General features: G+C 39.2%; 1 protein-coding gene across 1 annotated transcript in view; it reads right to left on the minus strand.

Moving 5' to 3' along the window:
• The window catches only part of wdr11 (WD repeat domain 11), a 158,162-nt gene that overhangs the window by 111,155 nt on the left and 25,802 nt on the right, over positions 1 to 21,205 (minus strand). Inside the window, exons 3-6 of the mRNA XM_062994980.1 lie at positions 14,877 to 15,030; positions 9,252 to 9,425; positions 4,656 to 4,848; positions 3,004 to 3,169 (exon numbers count right to left, since the gene is read on the minus strand). Of these exons, the coding sequence (XP_062851050.1) occupies positions 3,004 to 3,169; positions 4,656 to 4,848; positions 9,252 to 9,425; positions 14,877 to 15,030 (687 nt within the window). The remainder of the gene's footprint in view (positions 1 to 3,003; positions 3,170 to 4,655; positions 4,849 to 9,251; positions 9,426 to 14,876; positions 15,031 to 21,205) is intronic.

The following is a 21,205-nucleotide window of genomic DNA, read 5'->3' on the forward strand; positions in this document are numbered from 1 at the left end:
ATAAGAAAAGAGATAAAAGATTCATTATACACAGTAATAGAAAAACATTTTTGCCATGGTGTCATTTTTATTATGGTTGCACCTTTTATTTATTAGTATCTATTCTTAATTACCTTTGTCAACCAGAAACAGCTTTCATTAAGGTTATCTTATATAATTTGGACAAATGCAAACACACAGCTTATAACATAACCAACTGAGTTAAAAAAAAAAGCTGGGACAAAAGAAAAAAAATGTAAATAAAAGCAGAAAGCAATGATTTGCAAATCCCGTTTTTGTGTTATTGTTTCCTATTAACAACACTTTTAATGGTTTGGGAAATGAGGACTTATTGTTGCAGTTTTGCAAGTGGAATTTCTCTACATTCTTGCTCGATACACAACTTTAGCTGCTTAACTCTCTGTAGTCGCCATTGTATGATTCTTCTCTTTATGAGGCACTATACATTTTAATAGGAGACAGATCTGGACTGCAGTAAGGTCAACTGAGCACATGCACTCTGTGTCTCTAAAACTTAACAGTTGTAAAGCATGCTAAATAAGATCTAGTATCATTGTACTGAAATAACCATTGACTTCCTGAGAAAAGACGTTACCAATATACATCTACACATCAATGAGTACTTCACAAACATGCAAGTCACCCCTGCTGTGGTTTTACCATGATAGATGTTGGCTTTGGTGCCTTTCACTGATAAAAGTCTGGTAGTTTTGGATAGTACTCTTGTCACAGAAAGCTTCAGGTTACATTTCTTGATGTAGCATTGGAATGTGTTAAGCAACGAGGGTTGTCTGAAGTACTCTCAAGTCCAAGTGCCTTTAAATATTACAATAGCATGATGGTTTGTCTAAAGTCACTACACAGCTCTCCCTTTTAAAGACATAGATCAGGAGAGGAGGAACTTCATGTACAGGGAAAGCTCAGACATGAGACAAAGTCCAATTTTGAGATGCCTTTGTTCAATCTGAGTACTACAAGTGCTTAAATCGACACAGCTATCTATAAAATAGGCTTAACGTTTAGTTAGAGGAAGTGAGATGAGAAAGGACGTTAAAAACAGCACCAGACTGACACACATACATATACACTCATACAATCATGTTATAGATATAATCATGTGCTCACATAGCAGTTGATTGATCATCTGTCATGCTGGTGAGAGTTACAATTGATTTTCACCTCTCCCATTTGAACATCAGAATTAAATTGGAAGACATAACTAATAAAATTGATCTAACGCACCTAACATATATCACATCTTTACAATACATATTGGCCCATTTTGCATTCTGATGCTTCGTGTTGCGCCAATGCAACACTATTAAATAAAACATATATATCAATATACTATAATACATGGTAGGTACAATGACGGAGAATTGTCCAGGTACAATAAAAAAAATCTGCATATGAAGGTATTCTTTTAATCTAATATTCAAAATATAAACTACTATAAACTATAAACTACTACTTTTATTAAAGTAAAAAGGTGGCACATATGTTGGCACCACTACAAGTTCTTATTTCTTATATTTAATGTAACAATCATATTCCTACATTCATATATTCCTATTCATATTTAGTGGTTTAAAGTTCTTCTTAGCGATTGGGAAACCTTAAATGATTTCACTAGTATATAAATATATGGTGATAAAGAGGCCCAATTTTCAAACCAGAGAATGATGTGCTGCACAAATCAAGAAATGGCTACAATAAACCAAGCTAAACTGTTAAACATGAACATTGTGGGGTGCTGCAGTCTAAGATGTGTGATTGTCTTAGCTCTCAGTCAGCTCTGAGGTGGTATAAGCGGCACGAGAGGGTAACTGTCAATATTAGGTCAACAATGAAATTTAAAGCAACTTGAGATGTTAAGAATCTGCATATTATATGTCCATATTGGTTACATTTGGTTACGTTCATGACAGGAATGGTAGTTACTCATTACACAAGATTCACCAGTTCAAGTTTATATCAAACACAGTCATGGACAATTTAGTATCTCCAATTCATCTCACTTGCACGTCTTTGGACTGTGGGAGGAACCCGGAAAACCCACGCAGACACGGGGAGAACATGCAAACTCCACACAGAAAGGACCCAGACCGCCCGACCTGGGGATCAAACTCAGGACCTTTTTGCTGTGAGGCGACAGTGATACCTACTTAGCCACCATGCCGCCCCATCATAGGAGAAGACTGAGCTATTATCTTCTGAGCCGCTATTAAAGAAAGATTACACAAAGTACTAAATAGAATACAAGCTTTCAATCCTTTTGATCACTGTATAAGAGGCTGTAATATCAGCGGATGGTGGAACCAACTCATACTAATGCTCTAGATTTTGGAATTAGATGCCTAAATGTTGAGTATCAGCAAACCTTTGGCCATGTGTACAAGCACATTTGTGATGTAAAAATCTGTTTAAAAATGTTTAATGTATTTAATGTATATGTGTTTTAATGGCTTTTCAGCCATTAATTCAGCTCAATACAAGTTTATTATTGTTTAGTCGACACAAACACGTCCTCAGAATTCCTAATAGCTCATGGTAACCGCAGTTATTTGGATTGACTACAAAGAAATTGATTTACATAAAAGAAAAATCTAACGTTTAAATTCACTGATAAGGAAATGCTGAGATGTTCAAAATTGTATAATGTCACTGGACTTTGTGGCATAGCCTCCTAATTTCTTGCTAAAGATTATCTTATCAACTTGCCCATTGATGAAATGGGATAAGCAAGAGAGATAGAAATAGAGATGTATGTGTTTGTATTTGGCCAGCTCTAAATTCCCATAGTTGTGCCTGCATTCATGGTGTGTCCTTGCAGCTGCATAATCAGTCATGCAAATGGCCTTTCTGACATGTACTTTATATCTCTTACCCATCACTGACACTCCAAGAGCGTTCCTACATAAATATATGGGTGTGTGAGTAAACTTTATCATGAAAATATTAGCCTACACCAGTGCCCAAAATTGATGTAATCACAAGGCAAACCTGTATGAAGGGCACACCAGAGCGCTCGATGGCTACCACCCCCACTGTCTGGCTGAGCTCCAAGTCTAGGATGAGGATTTCTCTGGGATAGAGGAGCAGCATGTGACTTCTCTTTGAGGGCATGTAGGACAGCTGGAGGCAGTCATTCAGAGTCACTGCTTCGGCCCTACAAACAAACAAACACACACACTTGTTTTGTTGTAGTCAGTGAAATGCTGTAGCTATGTAAATGAAACAATTTACTCCAAACAGTAGTAAATAGATAGTTGATCACTCAACTGTTAGTGTGACCTTGGCTCTTTAACCTCATACAAACTCAAAGATTAATATAGTACACTACAAACACAGTGTATGAGGTTTCTTTTTACACCTAAACATTTTGTATAATCGATCATCAGTGAGAGGCGCTCGGGTAGAGCAGCACTTAATTGCCCTAGGCCAATACAACTGGGATTCAAGGTTCAAATCAGAGTGGTGCTGTCAGCACATTTCAAGACATTTGCATATTTCTCCCTCTACAGTGCATAATATCATTAAACGATTCAAGGAAACGGGAGGAATTTCAGTGCATAAAGGCCAAGGGCGCAAGCTTAAGCTGAACACTTGTGATCTTCCATCCCTCATACAGCACTGCATCAAGAACCACCATGGACAGAGGGTTACTTTGGCAAACCTTTGTCAAGCACTACAATACAGAGTTACATGCACAAATGTCACTTAAAACTTTACTGTGCAAAAAAGAAGCCTTATGTTAACCATGTCTAAAAGCGGCGTCGACTTCTCTGGGCTTGGAGGTATCTAGGATGGACCATCACACAGTGGAAACATGTATTGTGGTCAGATGAATCAACATTTTTAGAAAAAAATTGACACTGTGTGCTGATTTGGGGTTGTATTTCACAATAAGCTCAAAACAGTAACCACGACACTGATGGTTAACTGATGTAGCACACTGTATACTAGAGGTTTTGTAGTGTGGTAGTTGGGACATGCTCAAATTAGTGACCACAACATTGATAGCTAACTAATTTAGCACACTGTGTACAAGAGGTTTTGTATTGTGGTAGTTGGTAAGGTGTGTTAGTGTGTGCAGCCTGGTACAAGAGGTTCAGGATTTTGCACCCCAATGTGCAATGATGTACGTACCACTAATGGAAAATGTTCATGTAAATTTCCTCATTCCAAAAATTAGTCACTGACAGATGTAGATAACTGGGCTGACATTCATCTAGTAAGAAGCTGCAGCTCGATGCTAGCTTTGTCTAATTCTAAATGTTTAGCTTAAAGCTAACTACTTTGGTAGATTTTATAGAGTAAAGTAAGCAATTTTTACAGCACCTTTTTGGGTAAATGAATATAATATGTAGAGTTTCTTAACTAATTGAATTTAATATGAATATTAAAGCAGGAAAATAAGTTATTTAAAAAGTATAACTCAAAGGCTAGCTTAGTTTAAATCACAAACTTACAGAATTACCGCTATTTTTAAGTCACTGACCTATTTAAAACATAACTGGAGTGTCACTGGAAACTGGATTCACACTAATTCGAAGGGTTAACCAAATCTACAATGTATTTTAATAAAAGACAATTATGCAGTAGTTCCTTCCAGACTGTGGTAGGGTGAGTCTGACATTTGGGTCATTACTCACGTGGGTTTCTCATTAGTGATGAGCACTTTGACCTTGTTGAGAGCCTTCTTTGCACCAGTAGGCTGTATAGCAGCAGGTTTGCTGTGGGCAGGGCTCGAGTGTGGGCTGGCAATGTAAACCTTCTTACCACTGCTGCCGGGGGGCTTAGAGGGTGAGAAATCTGTAATAAAAACTATGCCCTCACTGGTAAGCACTAAAAGAAAAAGGAAAATATAAAGAAAAACAAGGAACAAGATTAATAATAATAATTCTATAAATATATGAAGCACTCAAACTGTGAGTAGATAACAATTGGCAGTCAAGACCAGCTAGTACTATTTAAACAATAACGAACAATAATGTTAATGGTAAACATGTATAAGCAATGGATAAATACAGTATTTATCCCAGTGGCTGTTTTCACTGGATGGTCTGGTAGATCCATTCCGGTTGCAAGTACGCTGTGCACGGTTGGTTGCCGCTTTGCTCCGGTGTCTGCCTGACTGTTTGCTTTTTAGTTTGCTTTTTAGTTATACTTATAGTACAGCAGTATAGTTATAATTTAGTAGTTTAGCTGTTTTATTTCTCTCTCTCGCGTAACGCTGAGCTTCTTTTTGGGATCAACTTCTGCAATATTTCTTACCTTGGATTAGCGACAGTACATCTCAGCTAGCGGATCACCAGTTTCACCGGCATTGTTTGTGTGGCCTTGGATCTGTGGCAGTACATCTCACACATCGGAACTTTTTCCTTCCATGGACTATCACTAACATCGGAACTTTTTCCCTCCATGGACTATCACGATCTCTCCTGTACATGCCTGCCTGCTGTGTTGCTCTTCCTGTTCACTGTTCACTGATACTGGTCTAACACAAGCTTTCACTGCTCATTATCCTGCTTGGTGCGAACCTACTTCATCGAGTAAGTTTCCCCTTTCTTGTATGTTGTAGTGTTACGTTCCTTCATATGTCTTGGTAAGTAGATCTAACTGCTTTATCATGACATAACATGGTTGTGATCGGTAGGCTAACGTGGTGTATCTATAACTTGGCTGTGCTCAGTGTTGTGTCAGGGATGAGCATTACTAGGCAGCTTTTCACCACTGTTTGTGCAGTTTGTGTCCTGCTGCTTATTGCTCAACTCCGTGCTTCCGATTCTGCGCACGGTGACGTGCTCGTATCCTTAAACATGCCAGTTTCATTCACTGCCGCTGAACTCCTCCGACTAAACTACAGAAACTGCAGGCTTCCCCCTGCAGTTTATAATACATGTCTAGCTTTGGGGATCGCTCGCCGTCGACGATATTTACATCGCGGCTCGAGCTCAGCACCTTCACTAAAGTTTCATTCTGGGGAAGCTGGATCCATTCCCAGTATGTGGAGTCAGTACCGTCGTCGCCCAAGATCCCAGCGCTCTGTCAATCATTCACTGCTGCTTCAACTCCCTAAAGCCTTGATCTGCCCGCCTATGAATGACCTCCCACTAAGCACTACATTTTCATTACTTAATGTGCGCTCTCTCAACAATAAATCAGCTTATATATCTGAGGTCATTCTGGACAAGAAAATTGACTTTCTGTTGTTAACTGAAACTTGGCAGCAACCAAGTGAATTTATAGCTCTCAATGATGCTACACCATCGGGTTATCAATATATTGATAAGCCTTGCACTTCTGGTCGAGGAGGTGGACTAGCAGTACTTTACCGCTCTTTATACAGGGTTAAAGTAGTGTCTGTCCATCCCACAAACTCATTTGAATGCCTTGCTCTGAAAATAGCAGGTTATTTACCACTATTGGTTTTGCTGGTCTATCGTCCACCTAAATCTAACTCTGTTTCTGCTTTTATGTCTGAAATGTCCGATTTGCTTGCTTCACTTTCTCCTCTGTTTCCCTCAATAATAGTGCTAGGTGATTTCAATATTCATGTGGACTCCAATAAGTGTGTACATGCCAAGGATTTTCTTGACCTCCTGCATTGTTATAATCTCACCCAACATGTAGCCACTCCCACTCATAATAAGGGTCATATCCTTGACCTTCTTTTTACCACTCCCTGTGTAACTCCCTCCAATGTACATGTTACTGACTATCATATTTCTGACCACAGTGCTGTCCACTTTGAACTGTCCCTAGCCTTTCATTGTACAAGAACTCACAACCCCCGTACTATTACTTTCAGGAATACTAGAACAGTCAGTCCAACTGACCTTGCAAATACCCTTGACCAGTTTTTATTCCCCCTGACCTTAACTTCTCCTGAAGGCTTGGTTCAACACTATAACAATATCCTGTCAGCCACACTTAACCAGCATGCCCCACTACAAACACGGGTTGTGTCATTCCGCCACTCTGCCCCCTGGTTTACACAAGAGCTTAGGTCCATGAAGGCAAGAGGTTGTCAGCTGGAGCGACTTAGTCAGAAAACTAACCTGACAGTCCATGCAGTTGCCTACAAAGATCACATCCTGCAGTATAAGAATGCTGTAACTAAGGCAAAGGCTGACTTTCGAGCTTCTACCATTATCAAATGTCAGGGGAACCCAAGAGCTCTTTTTGCCACTATAAATAAACTACTGCAGCCTGCTAGTAGTTTTCCATTAACCCCTTCTTCGACCCTCTGTTCTGAGTTCCTGGCATTCTTCCAAACGAAGATTGACAACATTTACTCTGAGCTTGAGGCTACTACTTGCTCTACTGCTCTCAAATTAACCGGTCCTCCAGCTACTAACTGCTTGTCCACATTCCACCCCATAAATGAAAATACAGTTAGTAGAATTATTAAGGGCTCCAAACCCACCACTTGCATTCTTGATCCCTTCCCTACACCCATGTTAAAAGCATGTTTGTGCATCACTTTGTCCACTAATCACGAACATTATAAATTCTTCCCTCAGCTCTGGTGTTGTGCCTCCCAGCTTAAAACTGGCTGCTATAACTCCAGTCCTAAAGAAGCCTGGTCTCACCCCAGATGATCTTAACAACTACCGGCCCATATCCAATCTCCCTTTCCTTAGTAAGATTATTGAACGCGTAGTCTCTTCTCAACTTAAAGAACACCTTACTTCCAATAGTCTTTTTGAGCAATTTCAGTCAGGCTTTAGGAAAAGTCATAGCACAGAAACGGCACTGATAAAGGTCATGAACGACCTACTTCTGGCAGCCGACTCTGGTCTAGTCAACATCCTCATTCTCCTTGATCTTACTGCTGCTTTCGACACAGTCTGCCATGACACTCTGCTGCATAGGTTAGAGAACTGGACTGGTATAACTGATATGGCAATAGCTTGGCTTCGATCCTATCTCACCGGTAGGCAACAGTTTGCTTCGATAGGTGGTTTTAGGTCTGATGTCCTTTCTCTCTCTTCTGGTGTCCCCCAGGGCTCAGTTCTTGGCCCCCTTCTTTTTATAATTTACATACTTCCACTAGGTGACATCATTCGACAGCATGGCCTGCAGTTTCACTGCTATGCAGATGATACTCAGATTTATATCTGCACTAAGCCCTCTGATTCTCTGCCTCCTGAATCCCTGGTCAGTTGTCTGACTGATATCAATAGCTGGATGACCAGAAATTTCCTTAAGCTAAACCATAGTAAATCTGAAGCCATTCTTATTGCTTTGCCTGCCACTCTGAAGAAAATCGGCCACCCCACGCTATTTATCCCAGGTTTTATCACATCTTCAGTGAACCAGGTTCGCAACCTTGGTGTTATTTTAGACTCCACACTCTCCCTGGATGCTCACATCAATAACATCACAAAAATAGCTTTCTTCCATCTAAATAACATTGCTAGGTTGCGTCCTTCTCTCACTGACCCTGTTGCTGAAACCCTTATTCATGCATTTATTACGTCTCGTCTGGATTATTGCAACTCGGTGCTGGTTGGGCTTCCTTCCAGAAGCTTAAAAAAACTTCAGTATGTTCAAAACTCAGCAGCAAGGCTTCTCACTCATACTAAACCCTGGGAACACATAACCCCCACACTGCAAAATCTCCACTGGCTCCCTGTCCATTACCGAGTACAATACAAAATTCTACTCCTGGTTTATGAATCTCTGTACGGTCTTGCTCCCAGTTATCTTTCTGCCCTGCTCACTCCATACTGTCCTGCACGCTCACTCCGGTCTGCTGATGCCCATCTACTGTCTGTTCCATCAACCAGACTTCGCTCTTTCGGTGAAAGAGCTTTTAGTGTGGCAGGCCCTAAATTATGGAACTCCTTGCCACTCTTCCTCCGCACAAGCTCATCATTATCTATTTTTAAGAAGCACTTAAAAACGCATCTTTTTAGGACTGCGTTCCATAGTTCGTAGTTTTTATTCCCTTTAATTCCTGGTCTCTTAATTTTTTTAACTAAGTTCCTATTCTATTTTATTTTTATTTCTTTTATACTTGATTCTCTGGCGTGCTGTGCTGTTTTTATGTTCTCTGTATGTACTTGATCGTATTTGAATTGTACAGTGTCCTTGGGTGACCTGAAAGGCGCTTATAAATAAAATTATATTATTATTATTATAATATATACATTCAATTTTTGTATTAGGTTTACCACTGAATGTTACCTGAAAACAATCTTTGTATTACTTTAACTCAAACAAAAGCTAGGATAACTTACAGGCTAAATTGGCAGGGTCAAATGGGTCAAAAGAAAAGGAGAGAATGTTCTCAGCATAGCTTTTCTTCCACAGCTTGGTTCCTGTGTCTCCATTCCACAGAACTATGTAGTTGGGAGGGTGTACAGCCAAAAGCAAGTCATGCGATGCGTCCTGATTCCACAACCAATCCATGTCTGGGAAAAGAATGGGATTCATAAAAATCTGTTCATTTTAACATTAGGTACAAATATTGCACATGTTCATCAGGGTTTTATATAGGGGCCGCGACATGGCATGTAATTAACATGAGGATTAATTCTTTACCACAAATGTTACAGTATTATATTGAGTGTTTTGTGTTTAGGTGGCTTTAGGATATCTACCCTGTTGAAGTTCTGCCTTACAGGGTTGAGAGCAGGACGAACAATAAGGAAACTAGGGCTGTCGTTTAACGCGTTAAAATTTTAATCGCAATTAAAAAAATTAATCGAGATTACAATTTTTTTATCTAACTTTTTATTTGGCTGTTTGTGCCACGTAAATATGTGTCTCTGTGGTAATGAACTGTATTTCAGATGAATTTGGATGTAAAGCGCATGAACTGTACACAGAACTTTACAAACACTGCTGTTAAATGGATCACAATGGACTGGATAAAGCAGTATGTCCAAAGTCCGGGGTGTTCTGTCCACACCGTTTTATACGGCCTGCATCTTCTGTTTTAAACTGCATTACTTGTGACCCGCCAGCGCAGTCAAACAGAAAAAAGTAATAAATTATCGTCGCTGTCCGATGAAAATTACTTTTAGCGGTTTTCACTATTTTTATATGTTGATGAAAAGATGAATGAAATCACGCAATCTTTGTAACGAGTATTTTCATTGGCTGCTAGACCTGTCCATCAAAACCGCTTATATCTCCTCCAACCTTCCCTCGGGTACTGTTTGAGACAGAAGTGAAACTGCGTGATGTTTCATCTCTACAGTTTATTCAGGTTATTCTATCACATGGTTGTAAACATGATTTATATTTGTGATGTTTGTAGATTTTTAAAAACACATTTGTATCTGATATTTATATGGACTAAGCGTTTACATGGACTGTATTAATTAACACTTTTTATAGCTACAGTCAATAACTTATATACAGTGGGGCCAAAAAGTATTTAGTCATTTACATTTACATTTTTAGCATTTAGCAGATGCTTTTATCCAAAGCGACTTACACAATGAGCTGAACACAGTGAGCAATTGAGGGTTAAGGGCCTTGCTCAGGGACCCAACAGTGGCAACTTGGTGGTGGCGGGGCTTGAACCGGCAACCTTCTGTTTACTAGTCTAGTACCTTAACCTAGTCAGCCACTGATTGCGCAAGTTCTCCTACTTAGAAAGATGAGAGAGGTCTGTAATTTTCATCATGAAACTTCAACTATGAGAGACAAAATGAGAAAAAAAATCCAGGAAATCACATTGTAGTATTGTAGGTAACGAGTGGAGGACAGAAGAACTTCTTAAAGAAGAAGTTACAGGTCTGTGAGAGCCAGAAATCTTGCTTGTTTGTTATTGACCAAATACTTATTTTCCACCATAATTTACAACTAAATTCTTTAAAAATCCTACAATGTGATTTCCTGGATTTTTTTTCCCAGTGTACCTATGATGAAAATTACAGACCTCTCTCATCTTTCTAAGTAGGAGAACTTGCACAATCAGTGGCTGACTAAATACTTTTTGGCCCCACTGTATAACGTTTGGTAACTTGATTGTTTTAGGTACTTATAGGTTTTTAAATGGTAATTTAGAACAATATTTCCCAGTCATGTTTCTGCACAACACAGTATTAAAATATTTTCTTAATAGATCTATGGAATAATCATATCTGTGTTTTGTTACTGATGCATAATATAAGATTAAAATATTTTGAAAGCATGATTTCTGGGTTAGCCGTTTCAATTCATTCTGTTCAGCCATCAGTATATGCAATTTGTTGAGGGGGCCCAACTTTTTATTTTTTAAACTGGGGCCCATGAGCTCCTAAAGGAAACGTTTTAGTGTAAAAATGCATCCCAATTGGCAGTCTGCTGCATTTTCTTCTGATAAAAGATGTTTGTGTGTCAGGTTTAAATGGCCAGTGTTTGACTGGCTTGGTCTAGTCATTTGAAAGAATACTGGGGCTCTCTTCCATTTATGTATAGTGAGGAATCGTGTAGTTTGTTGTGTGTATTTTTGTCCCATTCTTCATGTCACATGGTTTTAAAGTATGATTTTATTAAAAGGTAAGTGTCCTTGGGAGGAAATCGACATATAGTGGTTTCCTTTTTTGCAGTCGTTTTGCAAATCAATCTGCCTTTTCCTTTTCTGGGAAACTGCAGTGGCTCGGCATCCAGCAGAAAATGAGTTGGTATTTTCATTAGCCTAGTTTTTTCTCTACTGCAAGGAATTCAGAGATAAATCAGATGGTCTGTTTATCGTTTAAGCAATTCTATGGCTTGTAGGCAAGATTTGGAATCTGAACAGATTAGAAATTTCTTGTTTGTGTTATCTTGTATGAAATTCATGGCGAGTAGTAGGGAGTAAGCTTCTCCTGTAAAGATGGAGCAATGCTGTGGTAGGCGGATGTTGTGATGAGGATCAGTGGTGGTGAAAACTGTTCCTACATGTGTTTTTATTTTGGAACCATCCGTGTACATTATTTGGATATTTTTTTCTGATGGAGAATTATTTATGGTAGTCAATTGTAATCTGTTTTGGGAGCTAGGATAGTAATAGAAAATGATTTCTTGTTTCTTGACTTCCCATGATGAGCGTTGCTCGTGTGCATTTGTTAGGGTGATTGTCATTGGTAGGTTGTGTTGTAAGGTGTCAACCCCTGCTACAAATGCAGAGGTCATCTACATACAGCTCATACGATTAGATAAATGTACGTGGGTCATTTATTTTGACAAAAAAACATGCTAGCACACCAGAGCTTGGATTTTGAATGCATCGTATCGAATCTCAGCTCTGCCATCCGCCTGGGCTGGGCAGCTATATGAACAACGTTTGGCTGTTGTTCATACAGGGTGGGAGCCGGATGGGGACCTCATAACTAATGCAATTACGACCTCTGCTGGCTGGTTGATGGCATCTGCACAGAGTAGAGGAATAATGCTGATCAGGGTGTGGCTCTCCGTGCACAGGGCTGTTTTGCATATGAACTTGGCTGGTGCAGGTGAAAAAATGCAGTCGACTACTGCTCACGTATCGGAGGGGACGTGTGTCAGTTTGCTCCCCTCAATCAGAAGCGGGGGTCAGCACCAGTAGAGAGGACGTATAACGCAATTGGGTAAATATTGGACGTGCTAAAAATTGAGAGAAAATGCATAAAAAAATTTATATGATTACTGATAAAATGCTGCCTTGCGTCTAAGTAGATATTGTTTGGCCTGAACGTAAATGTTCTGTCTGTCAGGAAGTTTGACGTTGGCTCATTTGTTACATTTCTTTCAGTAAGCCATGTCTTCATTTAGTGTCTTAGACTTTCTTTAGATCAAAAAACACTGCTATTACATGCAATTTGTTAATAAATGTATGATTCCATTCTGAGGAAGTGGTCCACAGTACCCCTATACCTTTTTATCCACTTATTAATTTGTTTATCAGGTTATTGTGCTCCATAAACCATACTTATTTGTGGTTTACAGGTCTACAGTTTTGCATGGCTACTTGGTGTGTGTTAGTCAAAGCTCTCCTCAGTAGTGAGTGGAAGTCAGCATCAGTAAAGTGGAAGCATAATGCAATCAGGTAACTGCATATGGCTAGATTGGGGAAAATTGGAGAAAATGTAATAGCTCATGTAAAAGCTCATGTAGCTCCCAAAGCTTTTGAAAATCTGATAGTAGTTTACTATGAAAGAGCTGAATTTTTTGGCTATTTCATTGTCAGTGGTTAGTAGAGTTTTTTGCAAGTGTTGTATTTGGGTTTGGCATTTTCATTTTTCATCATGCGAATCATGTTCCAGACCATTCTCGTTGGTGTATTGATTTTGAGACCTGAGACAAACTTTTTGTTTGTTTTTGTTTTGATTTATTATCCTGCGAGCCTGGGCTCTGAGCTCTGCAGATTTTAAGTTTAATGAGGTTTTCTGAGGTGGAATATTTGTTAAAGGATCCTTCTGCTTTCTTTTGGGTTCTGATTGCAGTTTTGCATTTATTGTTGAACCACAGGTTGTGAGATTTCAAGGTTTGGAACATTGCTTTTGGGATGGTTTGTTCCACTATTTTGATAATGGTGTCTGTGAACCATTTCACAGGGGCTGACATTGTCTGGTTTGAGGAATAGAGTTTTTCTTTGTACTGTTTTCTAAAATAGGGCCATGCAGCCCTCAATAGTTCAAATTTCTGTGTAGCAGGTCTTTTCTTTGTCACTGACAACAAGTTTTTTGGAAAGTGATTGTTGACATATAAGTCATCCGGTCTTCTCCAGGTAATGTCAAGCTTGTAAGGTCTATGGCCTTGTACATACTGTGTCCTGGGTGTAGGTCCCTACTGTTCCCGTCATTTAGAAGGTATATAAATCTTTTCAAGTTGCTTTTCAGCCACATGAAGACCTGAACGACCACGCTACAAAGAAGCTTTTTTCCACAATCCATTATGCTAATGAACAATTGATCACTACTGAACTGTTAATGCTCGGGACACTTGCACATCTAAAACTACCTATTTAATTTATATAATGGCACACAACATTGCGTACACAGGAATTTCACGTTCACTTCCACATCACTCATATATATATACACTATATATACAGTATATATATATATATATATATATTTTTTTTTTTCTATAGTTCTTATATTGCACAAAACACTGCACCTTTTAAACCCATAATGTGAATTGCAATGTTTACAATGTTTACAGGTATGAATGTGTGTGTTAAGGAGAGAGTGAGCTATGTGAATAAGATTGTCTTTATTGTATTTTTCATGCACTGCAAGCATCTGTGTAACCAAAAACAAATTCCTTGTATGTGTGAGCATACTTGGCCAATAAAGCTTGATTCTGATTCTAACTGGTGCAACACCAGAGTGTGTAATGACCATTAAAGTCACCCATAATTATGTATGGAGGGGTTAATTAATTTATGTCATCTATGCCTATGTCATCTACAGTATACCTATTTCATCTACTTCTTGAAGGATGGTGCGACTTCCTGGGGGAAGTGAATAGTCACATGTATAGCTGAAACTGGGAACTGGGATTTCTAATAATTTCTCAGCACACTCAATTAGGATCTGTCCAGATGTTCATTTTTTAGTATTGTTAACTGTGTCTGAATTCTCAGAATACCTTGGTGAATGTTCCTGTTGTAAGCTAAGCCTGTGTTCCATTCTCCAGTCTTTTACACCTACACCATTTAGCTTTTTTAATTGTTTTCATTTTTACAATGCAGAACCCAGTTTGTTTGGTTGGTTTTGTTTGCTTGTTTTTCAGACCAATCTATTAAGTGTATTGTTTTCTTTACTGCAATAAAAATACATTTTTCTCTTTTTAACATCGCTATACAAATAAATTGACTTGGCATAACACAATTTCAGCAATATTATTGCCTGCATCACTTTACATTTACTAATTAAAGTTTGTGAAAGCAGTTGTGTGTGTCTTACCCTGGATGGGTTTGGAATGCTCTTGAATCTCACAGTGTGCCATGCCGCTCACCACATCCCACACAATAATTTTGCCCGCAGCATCGGCCGACGCCAGACGAAGAGAATAAGGTGAACTCAGGCTGTGGTGGTAGTTCTCCCTGGACCATCTAACCTAAATACACACAAAAATGTTTACAATTCTCAGCAGCTGCTATGATTTCCAAAATGGGTTGACAAAATATGTTAAGCCACAAAAAAAACTACAAGTGCAGTGAACAGAGCTATAGGGGCTATAAAACTGCAATCAGTAAGTCATACATGATTAGCCACAACATTAAAACCACTGACAGGGGAATTACTTTGATTATCTCATTACAATGAAATAAGTAAAGCAGTGGGTGAACATTAGGTGTAATAGGTAAACATTCAGTTTATGAAGTTGATGTTTAGAAGCGGAACAAAATGGGCAAGCATAACGATCTGAGCGATTTTGACAAGGGCAAATTTGCCAGGTCTTGTCGCGTATTTTTGACATGAAGTGGTAAGCACCAACAAAAAGTAGTCTACAGAAAGCAAAAGGTGAACCAGCCACATCACCATGGGTGCCCATGGGCTCATTGAGGCATGTGGGAAGCAGAGCCTAGGCTATCAATAATTTGCATACAATATCAACAACAATCTGTGACATTGATTCTTTTGAACTGTTATTTAATTGACAAAAATACAGAGTAAAGACTTCTATGCTTTGACCAAACTGATTGTATTTTGTACATATAAACACAATTTGAATTTGATGCCTGCAACAAACTCAAAAAAGTTGAGACAAGGACAAAAGTTGAGTAAAAAATATTAAAAATACATCATGTTAAAACATTCCTCAGTTATTAGACGAATTGATAACAGATGAGCCTACGTATTATGGTTGGCTATAAAATAAGGATCCACCAAAGGCTCAGTCTCTATGGCTGAATACAGAAAACATAAATGAATACAGAAAACTTTGATGTGAGGTGCAGAAGATGTTTAAAAGAAGTTAAAACAAGCAGAGTTGGATTTATTATGCAGTGAGCTGGAAGAAAATGCAAAGAAAGGCAACAGCAGACCTGTGTTCCAGATAGTGAAGAAGCTCACCAAACCATTCCAGCCTTAAACTACAGTAGAGCCATAAAAAACAAAAATGAGAAAAAACTTGCTGAACCAAAAAAAGCTGTGTCAAAGATGAAATGAATTGTACAGTGGTGAAGAGGAGAACATACAGATTGATGCTTAAGACAAGGAATCACCACCACTGAAGTAAGAGTTCACGTGTGCCATGCTAAAAATGGATGGGCAAAAGGCACCTGGTCCAGATGACGGGTCTGCTAAGGTTTGGTAGAGATGACTACATAAGGTCTGCAGGAATCTGACCAGAAGAATGGACACAATCAGTTACCATTCCACTGCCTAAGCAACGTGACTTGCTCTGCTGCAGTATCTACAGAAACATTGCACTGGTTTCACATGCTAGAATGGTTCTGTCGTAAGTAAGCCTGAAACAAATTCAAGAATGAAAAAAGATTGCCCATGAACAAGCTGGATTTAAGCAAAGATGAGGCATGTGGGCTCAGATTAAAAAAAAACAGATCATCATGGAGAAAGCAAGAGAAAGAAACAAAAGTATTAAGACAACTCTTCCGATAATAAATCAATAAAGACAATTATATGCCTCCATCTTTGCAGCAACAGTTTAGGAAAGGCCCTTTCCTGTTCCATTATGCCTGTGCATCTTTGCAAAAAGCAAGGTCTACAAACACATATTGAAAAGCTTGGTTTGAAAACATTCCAGTGGCCTGCACAGCATCCTGACTTCAGGCCCAGTAAACAGCTTTGGAATAAACTGGAACATCAATTGAGGCTTTCTTGACCAATATAAGTGCCCTGCAATCCAAATAGTCTTTTGAATGAGTGGGCAAAAAATTCCCACAGACATACTTAAAAGTCTTGTTAAAAGCCTTCTCGGAAGACTGGCTGTAGTTTTAGCTGAGAGAATCACATAGATGTCACATTATTTTGATACCAATTGTTTTTAAAATAGGATGTTCAAAAAGATCATGGTTAGGTGTTCAAATACTTTTGGCCATATAGTCTATTAAAGCAATAAGCCACGAGAGACACGCGATTTTATCACGGGGAAGGTTGTTTTAGGGAAAGAAAGGGAGACCAACAAGTATATAACACCTTATCGTGTCTGTTTAACATCCTTGGAGATCAAGTGATGAGAAAGGATTCAGGACTGGTGGTAAGACCATTTAATCTCAGGTATAATTATTGGTCAAATCATCATAAAAACTACAGGACCTGGTGTGTCATATCAAGAAAGCTGGGAAAGAATAGAAAATGCAGATAAATCAAGCAAAAACAAAAGTGATGGCAAACACTAAAGAAGTACTGAAGATTATGGTGAAAGATAGAAGGTCTGAACTAGTGGACTTTTGGAAAGTAGAGGATCAAATACTGTGTGTGTAATGTACTGAATGTGAATGTACTAATGGTCAAATTGAAAAGCAAATGGAAAAACAAGTCAAATAGCACCATCACCAAGCTACAAAAGATGAAAGCTTTGGTATGTGAATGTGAAGCCTGGACACTAAAGAAAAAAAAGACACATTCAGGATTTTGAGAACAACTACATCAGAAAACTGCTAAAAATCTTTTTACTATGGGCATGTGATGAGCAACCCACATGACAACACTGAAGGTGACAGGACTCAGAAGATAAGAAAGACCAAAAATACTAGGAGTTCCGGACGCTACAGGAACTCCTGGCTCCCCACAGAACAAAGAGTGTGTACACAGTGCAACACCAACACCACAGAGACTGAGCTGCACTTCTTAACTGAGTGTCCAAAATACACTCACATACGAGAGGTGTACTACAAAAAATTCCAAAAACTTCACCCCGAATTCTGCTCCCTCACCAACACCCAGAAACTCTTCATCATATTGGGAGAGGAGAAGAAGAGCAGCACTGTAGCAGCTCAGTACGTATCTGCCTGCCACAATCTGAGAGACACGGACTGATACAACCAAACACAGGAACAACCCTGATGGACCCACACAGAGACAATGTTTAATCTTTATTTTTCTACATCTGCCTTTATTCTAATTTCCTTTTTATGTTTCTTTTTTTATTATAATTTTAAATTTAATATTTTTCCTAAAGTTATTTAGTTTTGTATAATTATATAAACATCTTTCCAATGCTTTAGCAATACTGTAACCTCTTCAACAGTCATGCTAATAAAGCTCTTTGAATTGAATTGAATTGAATTGAAATAAGCTGGACTGACAACATCATGATGTGGAATGCATTATCAGGGGCTAGTCTGCTACAAGTAACACGAGACAGAGCACATTGGAGAAAGCTGATTATCTGTGCAGCCAACCATTGCAAAGCAATGACAGAGTATTGAAGTGATTGTAGAATAGAATAATATGTCTTTATTTGTCATATATACATATACAGGTGTACAGTACAATGAAATTCTTACTTTGTGTATCGTAGCTTGTTTGGAAGCTGGGGTCAGAGCGCAGGGTCAGCCATTGTACGGCGCCCCTGGAGCAGACAGGGTTAAAGGCCTTGCTCGAGTGCCCAAAAGTGGCTGCATGGCAGAGCTGGGATTTAAACTCTTAACCTTTCAGTTGACAGCCCAAAGTCCTACCCACTAGGCTATTACTGATTGTGCTGATACAAGTCGATTAAGTGCAGCAGAGCTGTCGGGAAGAGAATAAAGCTCCAACCAAAAATATACAGCCAAGTGTCCTGTGATCAAAGAAAGGTTCAGAGGAGATTGACAAGGTGAACATAACAGATAAGCTACAGTCAGTAATTGTATATAAATAAAGTGTATATATATGGTAGATGTAGTTCATTAAATTACTGAGAAATGTACATGTTACCAATTTTATTAATAAATGCTTGTTGAGTGAAAATACAAAAATATAATACAACCCCAAATCAGAAAAAGTTGGGACAGCATGAAAAATGTAAATAATAAAAAAACACTTTTACACTTTTATTTGATTGCAGACAGGATGAACCTGAGATATTTCATGTTTTGTCTGTTCAACTTCATTTCATTTATTAATAAACATCCACTCCTGCATTTCAGGCCTGCAACACATTCCAAAGAAAGTTGGGACAGTAAAGCATTTACAACTTTGTAATGTTGCCATTCCTTTTCACCACACTTAAAAGACGTTTTGGCACCGAGGATACCAAGTGATTTAGTGTTTCAGCTTTTATTTTGTCTCATTCTTCCTGCAAACACGTCTTAAGATGTGCAACAGTACGGGGTCATCATTGTTGCATTTTTCATTTCAAAATTCTCCACACATTCTCTACTGGGGACAGGTCAGGACTGCAGGCAGGCCAGTCCAGTACCCGTACCCTCTTCTTCCGCAACCATGCCTTTGTAATGTGTGCAGCATGTGGTTTTGCATTGTCTTATTAAAAATGCGTGAACATCCCTGGAAAAGATGACGTCTTGAAGGCAGCATATGTTGCTCTAAAATCTCAATGTACTTTTCTGCATTAATTCAATTTATTTATTTGTCACATACATAGTCATACAAGTACAACTCGCAGTGAAATGCTTTTTACATCGAAATAAGGAATAATAAACACATTAGGACGAGGGGATAAAAAAACCAGCAACCAGATTGTGCTCTCAATAGGAGCACACTGTGATAACATGAAAAAAGCCCCAACAGCACACCAGCACATATAGACATACATAACATAGTCACACAACAAGCCACGGGTTAGGGGATATGGACCAAGAGGAAAGTAACCAACACGACAAGCAGCCTCAGCTTCTTGCAGCCATGGTCCAGCGCACACTGCCCGTCCTGCCGTATTGGTGGGATCAAGCTAAGAGAGTGGAAGACATTGGTTGGGGGATGGTAAAAGTTCTGACAGTCCTTCATTCGTGCAGCAAGGAAAAAAGTCTGTACATAGTTCACGATAACATGGTTGTTGACAGCTCTCTTACTGCCCAGAACGAAAAAACAGCCAGTGGAGGGGGGGTAGGGTAGCAGCAGATACTCTGGAGGAATTTTCCTTATCACCAAGGTCGTTGATGATAACATGGTGTACCAAAATCAAGAATGACATGTTAGTCTGAGCCCTAACAATTTTTAACAGGAACTCACAGAATTAATGCGTCTCTGATCCATCTAATTTCGCAAAGCCGTTAGTTTCTCCAAAATGGAATCCATGTTGCGATTAATAACCACAGTCTGAGATCCAACAGCTCTACCCACCATATCAATCAGATTGGGCAGTTTCTGGGGACCTTTGACAACTGACCCAACTTTTTTAATTTCCCGATACAGCAGGGTAAAACCAAGTCCAATCAGCAAAAACACCATGATCAAAGTTCCGAATAGGTAAACATCCTCTACGTCCTCCAACGAAAGAGGTGCCAAGCACACGACTCTCCACTTCCCCCACGAGTCCGTCGCGTATCCTGCCATCTGCGTTCCATCGGGGCATGTGGGTTCCCCCGAACCCGAACTTCTCGATGAGAAGATTGTGTCAATAGCATTCAGAGACCATTTAACCAATTCCATAGTTAATTCTTTGAGGAGCTGTGCTAAGAAAATCTCCGTAGAGTGGAGTAGACGAGACAAGACGATACGAGAAGCAAGCAGGAGGGGAGGAGGAGGGAAAAGTGCGTCTGTCTTCCACGAGAGCAAGCAGAGAATTAATTAATTAATTAATTAATGCTGCCATCACAGAAGTGATAATGACTTCTGTCAAGGGCACTGACACAGTCCCACACCATGACAGACCCTGGCTTTTGGACTTGTTGCTGATAACAGTCTGGACGGTCCTTCTCGTCTTTGGTCCGGAGCACACTTTTCTTTCCAAAAAAGACCTGGAATGCTGATTCATCTGACCACAATACACGTTTCCACTGTGTGATGGTCCATCCTAGATGCCTCTGAGCTCAAAGAAGTCGATGCCGCTTCTGGACATGGTTAACATAAGGCTTCTTTTTTGCACAGTAAAGTTTTAAGTGGCATTTGTGCATGTAACTGTATTGTTGTGCTTGACAAAGGTTTGCCAAAGTAACCCCTCACCCATGTGGTTATATCAGCTATTGTTGAGTGGTGGTTCTTGATGCAGTGCCGTCTGAGGGATCAAAGATCACAGGACTTCAGCTTAAGCTTGCGCATTTGAAATTCCTCCTGATTCCTTGAATCGTTTAATGATATTATGCACTGTAGAGGGAGAAATATGCAAATCCCTTCCAATCTTTCTTTGAGGTACATTGTTTTTAAACATTTTAATCATTTTTTCA

The sequence above is a fragment of the Trichomycterus rosablanca genome, chromosome 5 (genome assembly GCF_030014385.1).
Source record: "Trichomycterus rosablanca isolate fTriRos1 chromosome 5, fTriRos1.hap1, whole genome shotgun sequence".
Classification (NCBI taxonomy): domain Eukaryota; kingdom Metazoa; phylum Chordata; class Actinopteri; order Siluriformes; family Trichomycteridae; genus Trichomycterus; species Trichomycterus rosablanca.